Below are 20,714 nucleotides of genomic sequence, written 5' to 3'. Positions count from 1 at the left end.
AGAGAGAGAGAGAGAGAGAGAGAGAGAGAGAGAGAGAGAGAGATATTCCGAGGAAGATTATACATTTAAATACGAGATCAGATGGAAACTATCGCTTTTGCCAATTAATTCACAAGTAAACCTACCCAAAAGGTCCGATTCTTTTCTAATTTGGCACAAATGTAAAAATACAAACAATATATTTAGGTCATATTTTTTTATTTTGGCTCATTTTGAGTTTATAGCTTTTTAATGTACTCATTCCTATCATCAACAAGTGCAATAAAAATGCATAAGAAATAAAATTGAATACAAGATATAGTTAAATAATTTTAACAAAATCGGCATAGCTGAGATACGAACTATTCTACATTTCTTTAGCTGAGATTCCAACCGAAATATTTTAAATCTGTGCTGAATTAGTCAAAAATGGTTCGAATCTCGGCCAAACCGAGAGAGAGAGAGAGAGAGAGAGAGAGAGAGAGAGAGAGAGAGAGAGAGAGAGAGAGAGAGAGAGAGAGAGAGAGAGAGAGAGAGAGATCCGGCAATTTTAATTAAAATTTTAAAATTCTAAATTTCTTTTGCCGAGATTTCAACTGAAATATTTCAAATCTCTGTAAAAAATGGCTCAAATCTTTACACATTTGACAACGTGTAAAATTATTTATATAAATAATAAAATGTTTAAACAAAACATGTAAAAAGTTGAAAAAAATTATTTATACAAATAATTTCTCGGTTTAACCAAGAGTCGAACCATTTTTGACTAATTTAGCACAGATTTAAAATATTTCGGTTGGTATCTCGGCTAAAGAAATTTAGAATGGTTCCTGTCTCAGCTATGCCGATTTTATTAAAATTATTTAATTATATCTTGTATTCAATTTTATTTCTTATGCAAAGAAATCGGAGTGTAACTTTTGGGTAGGTTTACTTGTCAGTGATAATCACACAGATATTGAAGCGTCCATGGAAAGAAAGAGAGAGGGAAAGTGGGATGTCTGCGGTATTTAAAATTCTCAGGACAGTTAATAACTCAATACTCGTGCGCCGGATCGGGGAGGTGTCGCCTCCTTACGAAAAGAGAAATACTCGAGAAAAATCTCACATCACATCAGTTTCCAGAACGTGCTGGGGTGCATCAGCTCCGTGGGATTTCGACGGTGAGTCACTTCCTTAACGTTGGACAAATGTGCCGAGACGTGCGAAGAAGAACGGTGGAGGGAGCTGATCCGGAGACCTGGTACGGAAGGGTAGTCACATCGGTCGGGCGGACGGGGCAGGAGGAGGGTTTGCGGGGGCGGATGGGGGTAGGTCGCCGGAAGATGAAGGTGGTCGATCGGCGAGGAGACGGACGAAGGGGAAAGGATGGGGATCTTCAGGAACGGGGAAACGCGAGAGACGGCGGCAACGGCGGTAGCAGGAAGAGGGGGGGGGGGGGGAGGAGTGCAGGACTTCTCAATGGAGTGAGGGATAAAAAGCAAATACGTTTCACTCACTCGCGTTTTCCGTTAGCAAATTCAATCTCGTCGGGAGTCCCTTTAACATTGTGCCCGTAATAGGGAGGATGAAGAGGGACTAAAGGAGAGGTTGAGGAGTGAGGAGTGAAACCGGCGGTGGGAGGGGGGAGGGGCGGTGGATGGGCGCAGGGAGACAGGGGGCAGGTGTCGCTTGTATAACGACTTTATCACACCCTCCGATCCTCCTTCCGTCCTCAACCTTTTCCACCTTCCTAACCCAGCACACCGCTCACACCTCAGCGGCGACTATTATCGACTTTGACTGAACCCGGAGTCGGTTCACCTTTAAGCTAGCCGACTGAAGCCGTCCGGGGTTTGTTTGAGCGGATAATGCAATATCCATCCTTTAGCTCGAGGGGCCAATAAAAGTGGCGGGGACACGGCGCGACCGCGCGCGCGGAAGTCCGAGGATTTTTAACGCCGAACACACAGTAGCCAGCTGCGCTCTAACGGACGATCCAGTCTATTTGATTCGTCGCTGCGCAATAGTGGGAACGTTTGTTTCCCGCTTGCGTGCAAATGACTATTCTATTGAATAATTTCCACATCGTTACGAACATCAGCGCGATAATTGTGGTATTAATGTTAATAATATAATGAATTTAATTAAATGTAAATGTATATTTCCCCGTTGTTATTATAATGATTATTCGCAAACGCGTTCGCAGTTCGCGGATATCTCGGTCTTCCTCCAGATACAGATAACTTGGAAATATATATCCGCGAAAAGAAAAAAGAAGGAGCAGCACCCACGCCGAATTGGGCCAACCAGAATCCGCAGAAAGCGAATGGAAAAGGGGCGGGAGCGCGAAATTCCGGTTGGTCAGGCAGAGGAACGGGCTTCGGGGCTCGTTAAAACTTGCCTTATTAACATTTTCATGCGCGGATTCCTTACAGAGTGTTGAGAAGTTTATTTAAGTAGGAGGGCGAGAGAGAGATTGTGCCGACCTGAATCTTAGGGCTCGTTTCAGAGGGCGAGGGCACTTTTCCATGCACGGCGAGTTTTACACGTAATAAAACTGCGTTTCGCTCAGGATTATTACAGAACGGTAGCAAATCGCTACCGTCCGGTAATCAGCCGCGTCCCAAATTATTCTCGCGGAGCGGTCTCCACTATTCCGGCTCCGCAAAAGTAACAAGAGGAACACGAGGAGAAATGGGAGTAGCGGCGGCAGATGAATAATAACGAAAAGTAATAACGTGTATTCGCGCGCTGCGCGAAACACAACGTGTATCTCGCGAGCTCCAAGCGACACGCCGGACTTTGATAGGGAACGAGCTCCTCGAGAGGTAGTCGCCGCGGAGCTTCGACGGGCAGCGCGTTTCACAGATGCGGCGAGCGTTTCAGCGTGGACATTAACACGGGCATTTGGTGGACAAACGCGACCCGACTCCACCATGTTAAACAAGTACGTCCATTAATCACAAGCGAGTCACAAGTAACTTGACCCATGCGGCGGCGGCGACGGCGGCGGCAGCGGCGGCGGCAGCGGCGGTGCCATAGGGCGAGCTTCCGACAGTGAAGACTGAAACCGTCGTGTTCCCCATCTTTCCCTACACATCTTTCCGTCTCCTCCTCGCCAGGTCCATTTGTTATGTCTAGGTGACACTCAATTATGCCGCGCGCAAAAGGGTTGCGAGAAGCCCGAGAAAGGCGGCGGCTAACTAGCAAGGAAAGTTTCCCTAACAACGTAGTTTCGTGTTCAACTCGAGTCGCAACTCGCAAAGGGAAGATGCGTCGAAGAGAGACCACAGTTCGATGCCCCCGTCCCACGGATCCGGCCCCGAATTCGAAACTAAGTTCGAAGACACGCCTAACGTATCGGTACGCTCTCTGTTTTACGTGCGACTTGAACGCGCCAAATCGACGAGAGACCCGCGCCGGATAAAGTGCGACACACCGCGCCCGCAGTTAATATTTCACGAGTGCGCCGAGATAAACACGTTCGCCCGTCAAGGACCGAGGAAGAGCCTGTCACTTTGATCGTTGCATGTCGAATTAGATCGTTTCTCCTTTTCTTCGATATTGTCTCGTATCGTATCGCGAGTAATCGCGACTCTCCGTTGCGGCGGGCTCGCTCGGATACACGACGGACCCGAGTGAGATTATACGGTAGATTCGTATCGATTGAGTTACCAGCGCAACTTTAACATAATATTCGGGCGAGTGTGCAAATTTACTTAAGCCCCGTGCGCGAGCAGTATCGTATTTCGAGACGCAAAAAGAGCATGGAGCCAGAAATGGATCGGGCATAAATGTAGTTATGCGCCTATTCGGGGGTTTCATATCCCGCGACACACAGGGATGCAGCGCGAGAGAGGGATAATCGCGGTATTTTTACACTTTGCAGCGAAAGACCACGGCCGATATTAAATTCCGGCCGGAATATTTACGCGCATAAAGCATCGCGTCCGGGTATCATTTTGGAGTTGTTTCCAATTAATACGCGGAATGAAAGCGGTGCGCGAATGAAAGAGCCGGCTAGCGTGAAACAGCCGAGTCCGGCCGGGATGGAACGATACGAGTAAAAAGAAAGAAGGGAGACCGACAGAGAGACGGGAATGTCGAGTGGGTTGTGGGACGAGTATTTGCTCGCTCGCATTTAATATCGAAATCGGCCAATCATGCACGGATGTAACGAAATGCTTGAATTATTCGTGAGCGTGACGAGAGGTATAGAATATGGGAAATGGCGAAGGGGATAGCGACAGAGAGCGGGAGGGAGAGAGGGGAGAGAGGGAGGGAGAGAGAGAGAGAAACGGATGTAGAGAGAGATACACGCAACAAGCGACGGAGACGACAAGCTATTTTTACTCAATGTGCACGAAAATCATGATTTACACTTCATCTTCCAAACTCGCAGCAGATACGTATTTTCAGCGACTGTCGTTTAGGTTATATATCGCGGAAAAATGAGGCGTAATTTAACAAAGTATTTCGGGAAACTTAATGAACGGCGTTGCACGTTCGAACATTGAAATAGTGGTCTTTTCAAATCTGACTTATCTCAAGAAGGGAATATATTATATTTTCCCAGAGGAAGGAATAAAATAGAAAAAAATATCTCGCTGAATGCGTGAGGTAACAGAAATTTGACAGAAGTGAATACAGTAGCATCATACGAGATGGTTTTCGCAAAATTGCATCTCTCTCCCCCGAAACGTGAACAATAATGCGCGACTCTTCTTGTCGCGAGATCCTTTTTTTCACTATTTTGTGCAAGCTCTCAATTAAAAAGTTGCTCGCAAAGGTGAATATAAGCCACGGGATAATATCGAGAAGTCTCGTTTTTTTTTTTTTTTTTTTTTTTTTTTTTTTTTTTTTTTTTTTTTTTTTTTTTTTTTTTTTTTTTTTTTTTTTTTTTTTTTTTTTTTTTTTTTTTTTTTTTTTTTTTTTTTTTTTTTTTTTTTTTTTTTTTTTTTTCATAAATGTTGACCCTTCGAGAGATATATGAGAGCGGAGTGTATAAACGTACGTAAATACCGTAACACGAATGTTTCAGAGAGGTTGCGTTACATGGAAAATAGCTCGGTAACGGTTTGACGAGAGCCACAGGGTACGGGGGAGCGTACGGGGAGGGCATTGCGCAGGATGGATGTAATTAAAGTGGTGACACGCTAGCCGTGGGGTATGTCTACCCCAATCCAAATCCCGTGCAACCCCCGGATCCTTGTCCCTCAAGATAATTCGGACATCGTGTAATCGATACGTCCTCTAGGCTGACGTACAGATAATTTCAAAACGGATAATTCGGGAGCTCCTACCGCGCGGTTCGCCCTACGAGATCGTAAAATCAGTTTTCCCAGTTCGCTGTCGCGTCAAACAGGAAATGTCGACGACGACTCTTATACACACACACACACACATACACACACACACACACACACACACACACACACACACACACACACACACACACACACACACACACATATATATATATATATATATATATATGTATATCTATATATGTATATGTGTGTTCACGCCGCGCTATCATAAATATCTCCCGTGCGCGTAACCGATTGCGTAATCTTGGTTTACGATATGAGAATTGCGGTAGCGCGCGATTTTCGTGTAAAAAATGCATTTTGCCGTGACGTATTTTATATAATACTACTTGGCATGAAATATATGTCGTTTTGAGCAGAACCATAACTCGCGTCGTGCGTATAAGTTTATTGTTGACACGCGAACATATCGCTCTCTGATCCATTCCAGGACGTGTATAGTTCGTAAAACATGCACAACACGGACGTGAGATTCAGGTGACCTAGTGTAAAGTGAGAATTATAGAATTTCGTTATTTAGAGGAACCCATGCGCTCAGAGGGAAGGACAACGGTGATGGCGACTATATATAGATGACAACTTTGCACGGATTCGGAACGTGTAGAATTTATTAAACTATATACATTACAATTCCACATACACAAAACTCGTATATTTGTCACTCATGTTGTGGCTATCGCCATGTTTCTCTCCGAGTGTGCTCTTAGATTTACTTTAGCACATAAGTCGCAATTGAAAACGCGCTTGTCTGAATAGATAATTAATTTTTTTTTGCGAAGAAATTTTTGTATTCGTGACAGAAAAATATGTACTTAACGATTGGAAGAGGGATCTTTGTGAACTGCATTAATTAATTGCTCGATCCGCATCTCTCTACGCGACAAGTTCGATCAGATACGAAAAGTAATAACGGATTGATCAAATCGAAGCACACAGCCGCGTTCACGTATATATTCGTATTATTTGCAAAGGCTATTTGCTGAACTATCGCGTGCGACAATCAATATGCGTATCAGGTGCATAAACGCGCGCGTCGGTCTTATATAACAATTCCTCGCGCAACAGCATCTCGCTAGAGTGATTAACATAGGGCAGTATTTAAGCCGATCAGCGAAATCAATTGATTACCAGTGAACAGTGCATGTAGGACCACGAGGATTACGCCCATGATTATTGCTGAGCCATCTGTGGAAATGCTTTAATGCGCTTTATGTAAATTTCGCGCATGGGTATCCTCACGCCCAAGATTATAAAAGAATTCAGCGCTGGGCGAGCTGTAACGGCGATGAACTTCGTTGTTGAAATGTTGCCGTTAATTTTGCGCGTTCTGAGAATTATAAATAAATAATAACGCATTGCAATTATCCAGTATCCGTTATAATATCAAATCTGTGACATTTTCTAAGTACTTTCGTTGTTCTTACATGGAGAGAGAATATTGTAATAAAAATTACAATACAATTTTAGTAGTCCGGAAATAGACTGATACTATTATGAGAATTATAAACATGGTAGAAATGACCATAAACATGATAATTTTTACTACATTATTATTACTTTACTACTTTACATTTTTACTACTTTACTATTACTTTATGGTAATTTACTTTATGGTAATTTTTCAACTATGTTCATGATTACTTTTATTATGTTTTATTATAATTTTCATCATAGTGCCAGTCTATTCCTGGAGCAGTAATTTTTTCTACAATATTTTCTTCATGTATTATTAATAATAATACATTTTTATCATTTATATTTCCGCTGTGACATTTTATAGAGCAATTTTCATTATTTTTATCATTGATAATAGTAGAGATCTTCTTTGCTTGATATTACGGATGAAGAGAATCTTTCCTCATGTTTGGTGATAATGTGTTTTCAAAGAGAGTCAATACTCACCAAAAAGTCGGAACGCGTTTTGCACGCAGATTTGTCGAACTACAACCATGCGTTTGAACGAACATGCAGCGGATACTCACCTGAAACAAAGAAATTAAATTAAATAGTACACGAGATATACTTGCGAAATGGTGATGAAATGAAGAAAATGTACGGTAATTATTTTTGTCTATTTAAAAATAAAATAACATATACTTCAGACTTTGTCGTTTTATTGTGTAAATATATTAGCAGATTGTGTCGGAAATATAACCGTGGAAACGTCCGTTGTAAAGAGAATTCCTTGGATGCGCTTATAATTATCGTGACCTCGCGATGAAGGATAGTGGCGAGAAAGAATAAAAGTGGTTTAAAAACGGGAAGAGTACTTTCATTAAGTATTGGAGGAAAATGGTAAACGTAAAGGTGAGATGTTAATCATGGCTCGACATCTCATTATCGTTTTGATTAGCGCGTGTAACCGTCTCGGTTCTCGGCTGCTGCGGTTACGAGCTCTCTACTTGAAGACGATCAAAGTTCCGCGCTTTACCCAGGCACTTCACGGCCCAGAAGTTGTCTTAATGAGCAGGTCAAACGTTCCATTTTAACGGCACAATCATATTGCGACGAACCAAAATGTATCTGTAGCTGCCACCATAATGTAGCTGCCCCCATAAATTAGCACGGCGATTAGATTTTGCCGTCACACAAGCGCGCGACTCGCAAAAAGAAAACGTCGTATCTAGACAAGTTTCATTGATTTCAGAGCTTTCTTTTCAAAGAAAGATTTTGGCACAGAGACACTCTTCAACTGTTGTCTGACGTGAAATTAAGAACAGACGTTGATCAGATAAATAATGATAGGCGTCGGAAAGGATCGCATATTTTCTCGTTAATTTCCATTACGAGCAAGAAAAGGAACGTGTTCCCGCGTGAGCATGCGTAGGGAAAAGCGCTTAGAGGGTGGATTTCTCATTTTCGCATACCGTTTGCGTGACAAATATTTTCTGCTCGAACAGATAATCCATTCCCACGCATGCCTGACCCAATTCAGCATACGATCGTGGAATTGGTATCGCGGGGCAATCGACATCGTCGTTACCAACACATACAGGGTGTTTCGGAATTATCAATAAAGATTCATTTGATTAATAGAATTCATTTACATAGAGGTCGTAACGAACTAATTGTACGATTACACGTACCGTGTGTAATCACTGATATCTCAGGGAATTCTGTTTAGCCACCGTTACGGTATATTACAATACGTATATTACAAATACGTAATATGTACAAATTAGTTGCTTATAGGCTACAGCCTTAGACTTACAATTAATTATTGTTCTTAGCATAATATCCCGTTTTCTTATTTTCTTATGCACTCTATTGCTACTTTTATACACTCGGCATAGTGCTTTATACGCCATCTCTCTTAAAAAAATTGTATGCTGTAGTTCTAAAGGACGTAGGAGTAAATAAATTCCTTTTCTCTCTCTCTCTCTCTCTTTCTCTCTCTGTCTCTCCGCGATAGAACCGTTCATTGCATGAGAGTTAAAAAAACACTAAAGTCGGCTATACTGCAACATGTGCGATCGTACAAAGCACATAGCTTACAATGTAAAACATCAATTATCTCGGAAGCGATTAATTTACATATGTATATTGGCGCAAATCTTCCTGTTTTCGGTTTTGTGAGTTGGGATTGAGTCTTTGAGTTCCCCTTATAATTTCGAAACACCCAGTGTACGTGGAGCATCGGTGTATACCACAGAGCGCGGCATAACCGTTTCGTTTTGTGCACAACAAGTCTACCCGCGTCTATAGCTACTCCGTGCCAATCTCCCTCGCAGATTTCCTAGAAGCGAAGGGGATGTTAATTATAATTCTACGTCGATAATAAGGCTAAGCCGCTTACGTGGAGTACGCAATGAGTTCGGCAGGATTAGACGTGCATGCAGCGAAGCACTCGTCGTCTAATCGTCTTTGATCATTCAGGAACATACATCGGTAATAACACAAAGTGTCCTAAGTTCACTGCGTATCCCTCAGCCGATAAATTTACTGATCGATTTGAGTTAAAATTTCGCTTCATCGAAGATATCACGGTGTTCAGGAGTTCTCAATTTGTTGCTGAGATGAAATCTCCTCTTCTTATCCAAGGATTATCTAAGCTGTGATGAAAGATGAAACACGGAAGATTAGGATGTAGTTGATGGAGAAGCAGTAAGCGCAGTTTATTTGCAAATTTCCGGTTGCAATTACTTTGAACGAAAGTCTCGCGCTATTAGCGTCTCACCGTGTTATTCGTTTGAGCGTTTCGTTACTCAATCTTCACCAAGTCTTTGAATATACACCATCACTTTTTCGGCGGGTTCGCTGGTGCCGCCAGCACGCCAGCGAATTCGCCACAGCTTCGCGAATTTTTGTTAACATCCGCTAAAACGATCGCTTTACCAATGCTTGAGCGTCAATAGGAGACGCTGCGTCCATTAAAGAAGTTCAACCTATTCAAGCGAATGACGATGAAATTGCGCGCGTATCCACTCCGTCGTTGAGGCGGCGTTTAATGGTTAATGGAGTTCCAAATCAAATTATTGCTAATGAGTAAAGTTGCCGAGGGTACCACAGAGCGCGCACGCCACTGAAGCGAATACTGCCTGCAAATTATACGGAGTGTCGAGCACTTACAACGTGTCTTTCGCGAAAATTACGCGCCAGTGTATCATCGACGGAACTTTCTGTCAGACGGATGCGACGTCGCGAAGCTGCGTTTATGCGTGCCGACCGAACGGACGAGACGGAGAGGAGGAGGGCAAGCGGGACGACGATGCAAGTCGCGCATCGAAGGCGGCGCGCACATTTGCATTATGCAAACAAAATACGTAAATTCTCAACGATCCGGGGCGCAGCAGGGCAGAGGAGCACCTCCTACACCGATCGAAAGTAATGACGACTCGCTCGTGAATCTCATTTTCGCGGCGCGGCCAAATGATCGTCGCGTTGTTTTGCCGGAAGATTCCAGTTAGGTTGCTTTCCTAACGCAATATACAACGCGACAGATTCGCGACCTGGAATTGGCAATTAACGCTGTCACCGGCGTATAATCGTATCTCGAGAAACGCGTAATTTATCGACTCAAACTCCTAATTGGCTGCGGTATACGTCATGTCGTTAGGGAGCCGCGCGCACAACTAATTCCCGCAGTCTAACTTCGACATGATGTACCAGCTACGTACCCAACTAGGCACTATACGAACACGTCGCGGTATGCACGGTAGGAACCTGATTCTCACCTTCTCGCTACGGAGTATAAACATCTGGCACGGGAGCGGATTCCCCTCATTGTTACTTCCGGGCCAGCAAGCACCCTCATTAAGAACACGCATAATTACGGTCTAAGAAAAAAATTGCCAGCGCTATCGTGTCTTACCTTGAGGCACATCCCCGCTCGTTAATCCTGTCGCTAATGGCAAAATCTGCGTCGGGAGCACAAATGCGCGTTCGGGTAAAACGTCAAATAATTTCTCTCTCTCTCTACTTTTTTCACCGTGGAGGTGCGCGAGATAATAATTACCGTTTCTTCCGCGTCAATAAGTCGTCTCTCCGTCGGCGATGGAATTTCTAGCCGTTATTAATAACGGACTTGTCGTCTTGAATCCTTCCGAACGATTCTGAGATTGATCGTCATAGAATAATACGATAAGCACGACGTCACCGACCAAAAGTTTGCAAAGAAGCCCAATGCGAAACTCAACGTGAAATTTTCCGCGTCGCAATCGTATTTGTAGGACACAATTTCTAATTGTGTTAAGGTAACACAATAGCGCCCGAGTGTTACATCTCCGTGTTAATTTTTGAGAAATTATTTGTGTTATTTGTTTATATATTTGCCTTATGTTAAATTAACACAAAAATTACAGTGCATAAATTAAGACGTGTGAAATGCGTTGAATTCAACACGTTTTTTAAAGCGCGTGTTTGTCAGACCCGGGAAACTTTGAACTACTATATAATATTTTAAATCAATATTTTTGCATCCATTTTTCTCTCCAGATACACAGAGAAGCTTCGGTAAGATAGTAGCGCAATAAAGTCAAAATCTTCAGTTTGCAGCAGATTTGCGCAATTTAGAAACTTTTGCAAACACTTTACGAAAGTTGACGAGCGATTGAATGTTCATTCGGGTCCACAGAGCCAACATTGTATACGGAGGCTTAAACGAATTGCGCTAAATATTTTTCAAGCGCCAGTATGTCGCCAGTTATTTAGATAAAATAATTTATGCGGCTCGTGCGCGCAAAATATTATTGCCATCTTGGGACGTAGCGCGGTACTCTCAAATTATACGACATATTTCAAAGTTTCGCACGATTTCTTCGCCTGGCTCGACATATATCCCACATAAATCGTTACATCGCGGACCCGCGATGAACGCGCTTGGGCGTGCTCGTGTCAACACACGTGACACGGCGCTCTATTCGAGCCGCCACGGACGATCGGTTCATGTCTCTTTCATGAGGTGGTGCCGTAATAGGTTCGACGTGCGGTGGCAGTAGAAAGAAGCGGCGCGTTTACATCGCGTTGTTTATACCCCTCCTTGTCGGGCGGGAGGAGTGACGGTCGTCGCGGCGGCGGAATAAAGTTCCACCGTTGTTTCTTCCGGATGAGTACGTTGCGTCGTTAGAAAGGCGTCCAACTGTCTGGAAAAGGAAGAGAAAGAAGTGGCAGACGAGGACAACCGCGCTGCTCATGCCCGATGCCGGAGACGACGATGCCTACTAGCCTTCAGTCGCGTTTTGATCAGGTCGAAGGAGCAAGCGGGATGAGAGGCTAAAGCACGACGGCGAGGTGAGGTAAGGTGAGTCGAGGTGAGGCTGTGGAGCGAATCCCCATGGCAACGGCTTCACTACGGATTCCATTTACCTATCGCTATGGAAACGTGGGGTGGCGCTCAAAGCCGTGTAGAGAAACGGAAAGAGATAGATGGAGATAGAGAGCGCGTGGGAGGAAGAGACCACGAGCGCGAGAACGGTGGGGTGAAAGAGAGAGAAAGAGAAAGAGAGAGATAGAGGGGGAGAGAGAGGTAGATAGATAGAGAGAAAGTGAAAGGGATGTGCAGGGCGTTGAAGGAAGACGGTAGATAGAAGAAGTAGAAGAGGGACAGTTAGTAGGGTGGACGAGGGGTGGTTAGGACACCCTATGGGATCAAGGTAGGGACCGAAGTGGTCGTCAGAAACGATAACACATCTCTCTCTTTCTCAACAGATATATCGATCAACCGTCCGCGCGTTCTGTACACCCTATGTCGCTCGATACACCAAAATTGTTTCGTAACATGTTCCTTTAAAAACCGACTGATCCGAAACGCGGCTCTCGTATTGTCGCGCCGTTTGTGGAGGAAGAAAAATTGCGAGTTAGTTGTGAACGGAGTTATACGCAGTGCGTAATACCGCAACAGGTTCCTATTTTTCATTAATAATTAGTGAAAAATACGAAAGAAAGGAAGAAAGGAAAAGGAAGTGTGTGACGAAAAATTCGATATTTGAAAGTAAATTAAGCTCCCAGATTTTAATCTTTACTCGAATTAATCATTAGATGAATAGGTTTCCATTTCTTATTAACAATTAATAAAAGAAGAAAAATACATGAAAGAGGAGAAGAAAAAGAAAGGAAGTGTGAACGAAAACTTGATATCTCTAAAAGTGAATTAAGCTCACCCAGACCTTGATTTTCATCTAAGTTAATTATTAAATAAACAGGTTTCCATCTTTCATTAATAATTAATTAAAGAAGACAGAAGAAATACAATAAAAAGTAAGAGAGAGAGAGAAAGAAAGTGTATGAGAGAAAACTTAATGTTTAAAAGTGAATTAAGCTTTCTCAGATCTTGATTTTCATCCGAGTTAGTCATTAAATAAACAGAAGTCTTTTGCTAATTTGTATATCGCTCGCGTAAGATGTAGGATCTTGGGTTAATAAGTATTATTGTCTTTATGTGTGTGTTTGTCTGAGTAGTAGTCAACATTTATGCAAGTATTACAACATTCTCGTTACTTTATACAATGCAAAGCCCAGCGATGTGACTTGGCATTAATTACATTACATGAAACCTAAGCTTATTACAGACGCGACGACCGTTACCATACTCTCTCTGCAACATTTAAAATAATTAACCATCGTGTCCCCGTGTAAGCTCTCACTCGGAGATGTCGCAATTTTCCCCGATTAGTTCACGTAATACGCTACAACCGCGAATCGAGGGACGAGAATTTTTGCGCATTAAATTTACGAACGTGTTTACATAATCTTCTCCAAAAAATGGATATTTTTTATTAGCAGCTATAACTCACGGCTTGTGTATTTGCGTCAACTTTATCGATCGATACACGTGGCTTAATAAATTTCGGTACGCACACACGATCGTCGGGTGGTAAGGGTGTACGTGACTTGCTACAGGCGCACGGGATTACTTGGAAAACGTTTCCTGTTATATAGGTCGTGTGTACAGCTAAATTTTACTTGAATTTCAAAGTAATTCCTCGTCACGGAAACAGGTTTACGGGTGTTGTTGTTGAAAAATAATATATTCCCTCGCTGCAATGAATTTCAACCAACAAACTTTTAACTAATGCAGCGCACTGGCCAGCCAGGGGTGTCCGGGTTGTTCGGGCGAGCGAGAGAGGATAGATATTAAAACGCGTATCGAGGAGTCGCGCACGAATATTACGGGAATGGAGCGGAACCCTATGCCTATTGACGGAATAATATCGCGTCCGCGATGGCCGATAAAAGGAAAAGGATCTTCAACGAGCACGATCGAACCTGGTAGCGGGCCTACCAATTGTACCATTCTCCAGGGCTTTTCCATGCAGCGGTACTTCATCCCCTTTTACTTCTGTAGTACGAATGGAACCAAGCTCTACGCGGGGCCGTAAGCGGATTGCGATGGAATTGAAGTTGGCCTCACTCTATGCTTTGAAGGTCCTGCGAGGGAGCGCCGCGCCTACGAACTATATTGCGCGGTGCAGGCGTCCTTGTGGACCTTTCAACCCTTTAATTGCTACCGTCGTATTCATCGTCGACAACTGCGGAAAGGTTCTTCAAAGTAAACCACCCAATCACCGCCGGCAAAACGACTTCACACGCGCTGATTAATCATGAGCAATGGGGATCAAACGGACAGTGAGCCACTATCGACTTTCGATAGTAGCGCACGCGAGCGTGTATGCCGCGCGTATGAATTCTCTCTTGGAAAGAATTTACAGCGGTGAGTGAAAATGTCAAGTTAAATACTGCACTAAGTCGTTTAGTGCACCGCGGAAGAGATTGCATCTCAAAAAAAGAGATACTTGCATTCAATATGAATGTTATCGATATGGAAACTGGTTCGAGCGAAATCACACGTTTCGTATTATTTGTTGAATATGATTTTATTGCTGATTATATTGTAGCATTCTCTCGCGCTTTGCAAGCACATACTAAAAAAAAGTCTTGTGATAATTAACAAGCGTATTTGGTTGAGTATTTCAATGCAATAACTCGTTTGGTAACTTGTATCAAATATGGTAATAGTTACCAACCGTCTAGTAATAATAACAAAATAATTAGTGAAACAAATTCTTTATTCAGTTGAATCAATTAAGGCCGGTATTCATAGTCCGATCTTATATTTAAGGTCATTTTAAATACTGTCTTAAGATGTCATGAACCAATTCTCATCTTAAAACATTACTTAAGACGATCTTAAAATAAGATTCGACTATGAATGCCGGCTTAAGTGTGGTTTGGTGAATATTATGCGACAATAATTACTAAATGTAGTTTGACTATTATCAAATTATTTGCCCATTTCTTATATTTATCACACAATGTGATAAGTATCATTATCAACAAGATCACACAAACACGTTTCGTACCATTCACGGAGTCTAATTTCGTTGACGACTTTGTGATAGCAATGTTTTGCGCTTTACAAGCGGATTAGCGCAAAATCGTGAAAGATCGCAAAGTGCTCTGCGAGCACGACTTTTCTTTGGAATCAGAGGAAATAGCGGACGAATCTCTCGCTCGTGGATTCAATTGCGAGTAGTTTTCGCAGAAGATTCGATGAGCTTATAAGCGCATTTAAGCTATTGGACTTTCCGGCTTGCCACCTCTGTCCCTGCCCCGCGCATTTCTGACCAACCTTTTGGCGGACACCGGCGACGAGAAGGGTTGAACGTAATTAATTGCGATTTCACTCTTTCCTGCACTTAATGCGGTCCTCAGTCCTGCGGTCGTCCTTCCCCTACCTGCATCCAGTTAAATCGCAATTACTCAGAGACGCGCGCAGCAGCTAGGTGCCCGGGAAAGGGCGGACAAAGCTGAAGAACGGACAAAGACGAAGGGAAGGTTATTTGTTCGAGTCGCATGAAATGTGTCATGCTTATGTTTTTCTCGCGCTTGCAAATTTCAGTTACCGCTCTAATCGTGTCCAATTTCTTACATTTGTTAAACCGATAAGCAAATTCCTAGCGCAGGCATTGCGATGAAAAAACGTATTTTCCCCTCAAAAATATTCATACAACCGAAGAAGCTTGTGAACAATAGCGCGAAAATGCCGACAACGTGATGCTTCATGTCGCCGCCTCCTTCTGTTATAAATAGCTAAGGAGCACAGGCGGAAAGACAAATTACTCCGTACTTCTCGTTTGAAACTGTTGCATCCTCGGTATGCCGAATTAATCGCACAGGCACCACCTTGCATCCTCGCGATTCGAAAGTAAGGAATTTCGCTCATTAGTTAGCCGCGTAATTAAAAAGCCTGCGCGTCCAACCCAAACAGATAACGAAAAAGGAACGGGACTAGAAGTTCAGTAACCCTTTCTCCCTTTAATTCCCTCCCGCCCCTTCCGTCGCTTCCGCCGCCCTGCACCGAACGATTTTCCATCCTCGAGCAATTGCTCGGCCTGTGCGCTCCTCGTCGAGGAAAGAGAGAGAAGGAGAGAGAAAGGGAGAAAGAGAGGAGAGACAAAAAAGAGAAGGAAGGGAGAAAAAACGAAAGTACTAAGTGGGGAAAGGGTGGGACAGAAGGGGAAAGGGCGAAAGGAGGGTGGACCTTTTTATAATTGCAAAGCGCTCGCCGCTCGAGCAAAGCGGGGTCTTTTGAAGCGTAAGATCAAGGCGATCGGACGGGAGAATAAATGCGAATAAATCTCACCACCCAAGTTGTAAAGGCCGTGCGCCTCGTTCATCGGCGAAAGCGGTTAAAAAGCGGCACATTGTCGAAAAGTGACGGGGGGAGAGGGAGGGTATGATTAGGTATCGCCTTAAAAAACAAAAATATACACAAAAATGTACCGACCCACAAGGTCGATACTGTGATTTGCACAAATTGGAATCTCGCCACGAAGCGACTGTCGAAATCGCATGTGTCGGTCGCAACTACTTTCCGACTTTGCGTACCCTTCTCCCCTCCTCCCCTCCGTTCCTATCTCGTGCACATTTTCCTCGGTCGATGATATTAATAGGAAATGCATTAGGCGTCGCGCTTTCTCAATGAAAATCAACGAACTTGGTTGCTCATTCGTACCAGTGAACTTCGCGTTACGACGCAAGTACAGGAAGTTGATTCACTCGACTGAAGGTAACGTTCGTGACGCGGCCGGAAATATTGGTCATTGTTAACCGGCGCTTATTCGGAGAGAGCCGCACTCCAGCGTCCGGTAGGCGGCAGCATCTCTGATGCTGAAGCCGTGCTTGCAACAGCAGCTTTTCGGAGCTTGCATCGCGTGGCGCCACCCCTCAGGAAAGCGCGGAAGCCCTTATCGCGCAGTGCACATCAACTTCGTGCTTTATTGAATAATGCAATTGCAGTTCATTTCGACAAAATTTCTCCGGAACTTTCGCTCACGTGATCAATAAACCAAATTAGAATACGTATTTTCTGATCTCAGATGAATAATGCATCGTATAAGCGTGAAAAATGCAACGAGTACTTTGAATCATCATGTACAGTTCCCCGAATGAAAAGTGCCATGCAATTCTCTCAGTCGATCTTGTGAAGGATATTAAAAAAATAATCGAATCACTTACAAGCATATTCTAATGATTTTTTCTCATTCACATATATGAAACATCTAATCTCTACAAATTCATAATGAATTTAGAGAATATGATATCAATTGTATTACTCATTTTTTTTAATAGAGAGGAACTAAACACTGAGAGAAAAAATATCTAAAAAATGAAATATTTATTCAAGAGCATGAATAACATATTTAAATTAAATTAAATTATTTTGTTTATATAGAATAAACAATTACTTCCACGAAAAACTAAGGTTTTAAGAAAATGTACATTTTCTTATTGGAAAAATATTTTATATTAGTACAAAAGTAAATATGTTATTAGTATCTACCGCGAATAAATATCTCCCACTTCTTAAATATTTTCTCTCTCAGTGTATAGCTTTGGTTGATAATCTGGGTCTCCCGACAAATAACATTTTTCCGCGCATTTTCTATCATATTTCTTTTTAACAAAACATCTGATGACATATGATAGACGATAATTGAAATATACTGCTACAAGCGCGATTCTGGAGAAAGCGATTATCTTTCTAGGACGATTGTGAGGGATACCTACACGGCTCGTGTTATTAGCTGAACATAAAATGTCAAACTCATCTCACTCGGTGCGCAATTCCGGCGGAAATCTATTCGGAGGAGGTCAACGTCTTTGTCGACGGACGATGACGTTGCGCAGGATATCCGGTCGCGGTTCAAGGCCACAGCGCGACTTTCAGCTGGAGCACCTCTTCTTGCTTCGTTACCTACGGTAGCTCGCAGAGGGCGGCATGTGTCCTTGGCTTTCCCGCGATCGATTGCGGAGATTACTTTCCGCCGGGATTCTGGTCACACCAGGCGCGTTTCCACGGCCGTTACGAATCATTTCAAACGTTTTACAACCCGTCGCGCGGCGGGCATTCGATGCCTGTTGCAATAACCATGGGGTTTTATGACCGACGGCGTATGAAAATGGCGAACAATACGGAGGCAGTAACGGAGTTCCTAATCCTGGATAGGCGATACACCATTCGCATATATGTGGCCGTAGATGAGCACACGTGAGCGAGAACGTGAGCGTGAGTGTGTCTGCTCGGTGCAGCCGGAATATCGCGGAAGCTGTCTATACGAGCTGCCGCACCGAGATCATTAACGATTTAGAGCGGAGAACATATTAAACTATTTACATCGGCTACGTGAGTCGTCCTCATCGAACCTGGCAAGGCTCGGCTCCAAACAGCCAAATTACCCCTTCAGATCAGCCCCTCGCACTTTAACATTTCATTTTAAAGAGGTCAATGAACTGACGACATACAGCGCTAACACGCAGGGTGCTGTGTAACTGGCCAATGCAATTTCCGGCCGATGCATTGTTCATGCGTTTCCACGGCGTGTGTCGATGCGTTTTACTTTCACGTCAGATTATTAAGTATTTATGCTTCGTCAGCGAGGACCAGATACCAGCTGGCTGCTCTTCCTTTAACAATGTTAAAAGCAAATTTGCGAAGCTTCCACTTTTTCTCAATGTTTGTTTCATGAAAAATTGTCAGACTGCGATAAGCGAAACGTGTTTCCCTTCTAACAATTGATTATCGTACATTTTTATTAATATGAGTACTCTATATAAGCTTGATAACTCAGAAGCGTCAAAGCACTTTATAGCAATTGTATATATGTTAATTCAGTTATCACGCGCTAATTAATTTCACTTATTATCTTCGTTTAATCTTTATTCATCATATTTATATATGCAAATTTTTGTACGTACTGTCTGTACTTGAAGGGGTCTCACCTTTTGCGTGGGTTTAATAGATTTATTTTTTTTATCTATCTATATAACGTTACGCACAAGTTGAATCGAAACTTTAGCCCTATTTTTTCGACATGAACTTTTCAACATCTGTATATTCTGAAGGTTCAGCGTGTCTAAAGGTTCAAAGCACACATGCAAACTGGAATCCTACATAGCGCCTCTCTGTGGCAAAAAACGCACAAAATGGCACTTGTAGATTCTATGGAGACTTTTCGGCAAAGTTAGTAGGCTAAATAGAATCAAAAGAGGCTGATTCAGAATACCAAAGTAGGCGTTAAATGGAATATTATGGTCGCAAGTAGGATCAAAATTTCAACTCGGGTAGTCACATGCACGTTCACACCTGAGCCGAAATTGTGATCCTACTTTTGACCTCAATAGTGATTTAACATCTACTTTGATACTCTGAAGTCTATATCAATTTCTCTTGATTTTATTTAATGCGCTAACTTCGCCGAGAAGTCCTCTCTAAAGGATTGCCCACAAGTAGTATTTCATGCATTTTCTGCCATTTGCAGGCATTAAATGGGACTTCGGTTTCCATGTGCATTAAACATGGAACACTGATCCTTCCGAATTTTCGGAGCAGATAGATTTTACAAAGTTCAGAAAGTTCGAAAGAGAGAGAGAGAGAGACTAAGATTTCGAGTCAGGCACGTACAAACAGAACGTGTAACTCCGCTATCGAATGGGAAATTTATGGCCAATCGTGTAACCGTGCCGCGCAGCGAGGCACTAATTCTAGGCAGGACTTGCAAACAAGTCCACGCACGGACAGCTCTTTCGACGAGTGAAAAGAGTCGCACTCCCGGAAGAACAATACACGCCGGCCGGTCGACCAACCGACCGACGCGGGCAAAAAGCCGGAGGAAAAAGGTGCTCGGGAAGCACATTATGAGCGCGCGATGGAATTGGCGTACGCCGTGCGACTCCGTGCGATTAAACCGAACGGGAGAAGCCGTGCCGCCATTATATCCCATTTACACGAGCGAGGCTTTTTAATGAATAATTCAATCGACCTGCTTTTTCGGTGAAGGATCTCATTAGGAATGTACCTCACTTTTTTGCGACGAGAGTCGAAGCCGGCGTAGTGTTACTCTGCTCACGGGAGATCGCGATCTCCTTTCCGCGACCTCATTTTGCACGGCGAGACTATCCGGAATAATGTTCTGCAACAGTCATTTTTATAACAATACTGCACGTTTTGCGAGTGTGTCCGTGCACCGTTGCACACAGCCGGCCGCGGATCGATCGCGGTGTACTATCACAGGCGCGCTTTCATTGTAATCGCACAGTTACAATCTGTAAGCGTGAGTATAAATAAGAAATAAAGAGCTGGAAAAAGCTGGAGCAAGTGCGAACAATGGTATTGGATGGTCTATCCACTCAGCGTGTGTCGCGTTTTCTCTTCTAAAGGAGGAAAACAGAAGGGGAGAGAAAGAAAGAGAAAGGGAAAGAGAGAGAGAGAGAGAGAGAGGAAAAAATATTTTATTGTCCCTTTAGAAAGGAAATTCCACTCGTGCGCGTATTAGCGCACCTACAGATGTAGTGCGCAATATATACGAAGAATAGCACCTGCAAAAGAAAAAGGGCAAAAGAACAACCAGAAAGAAAATCAAATAACAATTTCGATCTCGAAGTTAGCCAGAAATTTAAGAGGGATTTAAAATCTCACGTAGAGAG

General features: G+C 43.2%; 1 protein-coding gene across 4 annotated transcripts in view; it reads right to left on the bottom strand.

Annotated features, from left to right (window-relative positions):
- Positions 1-20,714, bottom strand: part of LOC116842353 (CUGBP Elav-like family member 4) — a 605,467-nt gene that overhangs the window by 488,613 nt on the left and 96,140 nt on the right. For 2 of the 4 annotated variants that reach the window (XM_032811447.1, XM_032811446.1), the window contains one exon: positions 7,194-7,273. The exons of the other annotated variants lie outside the window; for them this stretch is intronic. In XM_032811447.1, coding sequence (XP_032667338.1) covers positions 7,194-7,242 — 49 coding nt within the window. In that variant the 5' untranslated portion in view covers positions 7,243-7,273. Of the gene's footprint in view, positions 1-7,193; positions 7,274-20,714 lie in introns of those variants that run through there. 4 annotated transcript variants of the gene reach the window in all.

The sequence above is a fragment of the Odontomachus brunneus genome, unplaced genomic scaffold, assembly GCF_010583005.1.
Source record: "Odontomachus brunneus isolate Ranch 3 - 2012 unplaced genomic scaffold, Obru_v1 Obru_scaffold_024, whole genome shotgun sequence".
In the NCBI taxonomy this organism is placed as follows: domain Eukaryota; kingdom Metazoa; phylum Arthropoda; class Insecta; order Hymenoptera; family Formicidae; genus Odontomachus; species Odontomachus brunneus.
This window is presented reverse-complemented; position numbering and strand designations above follow the sequence as displayed.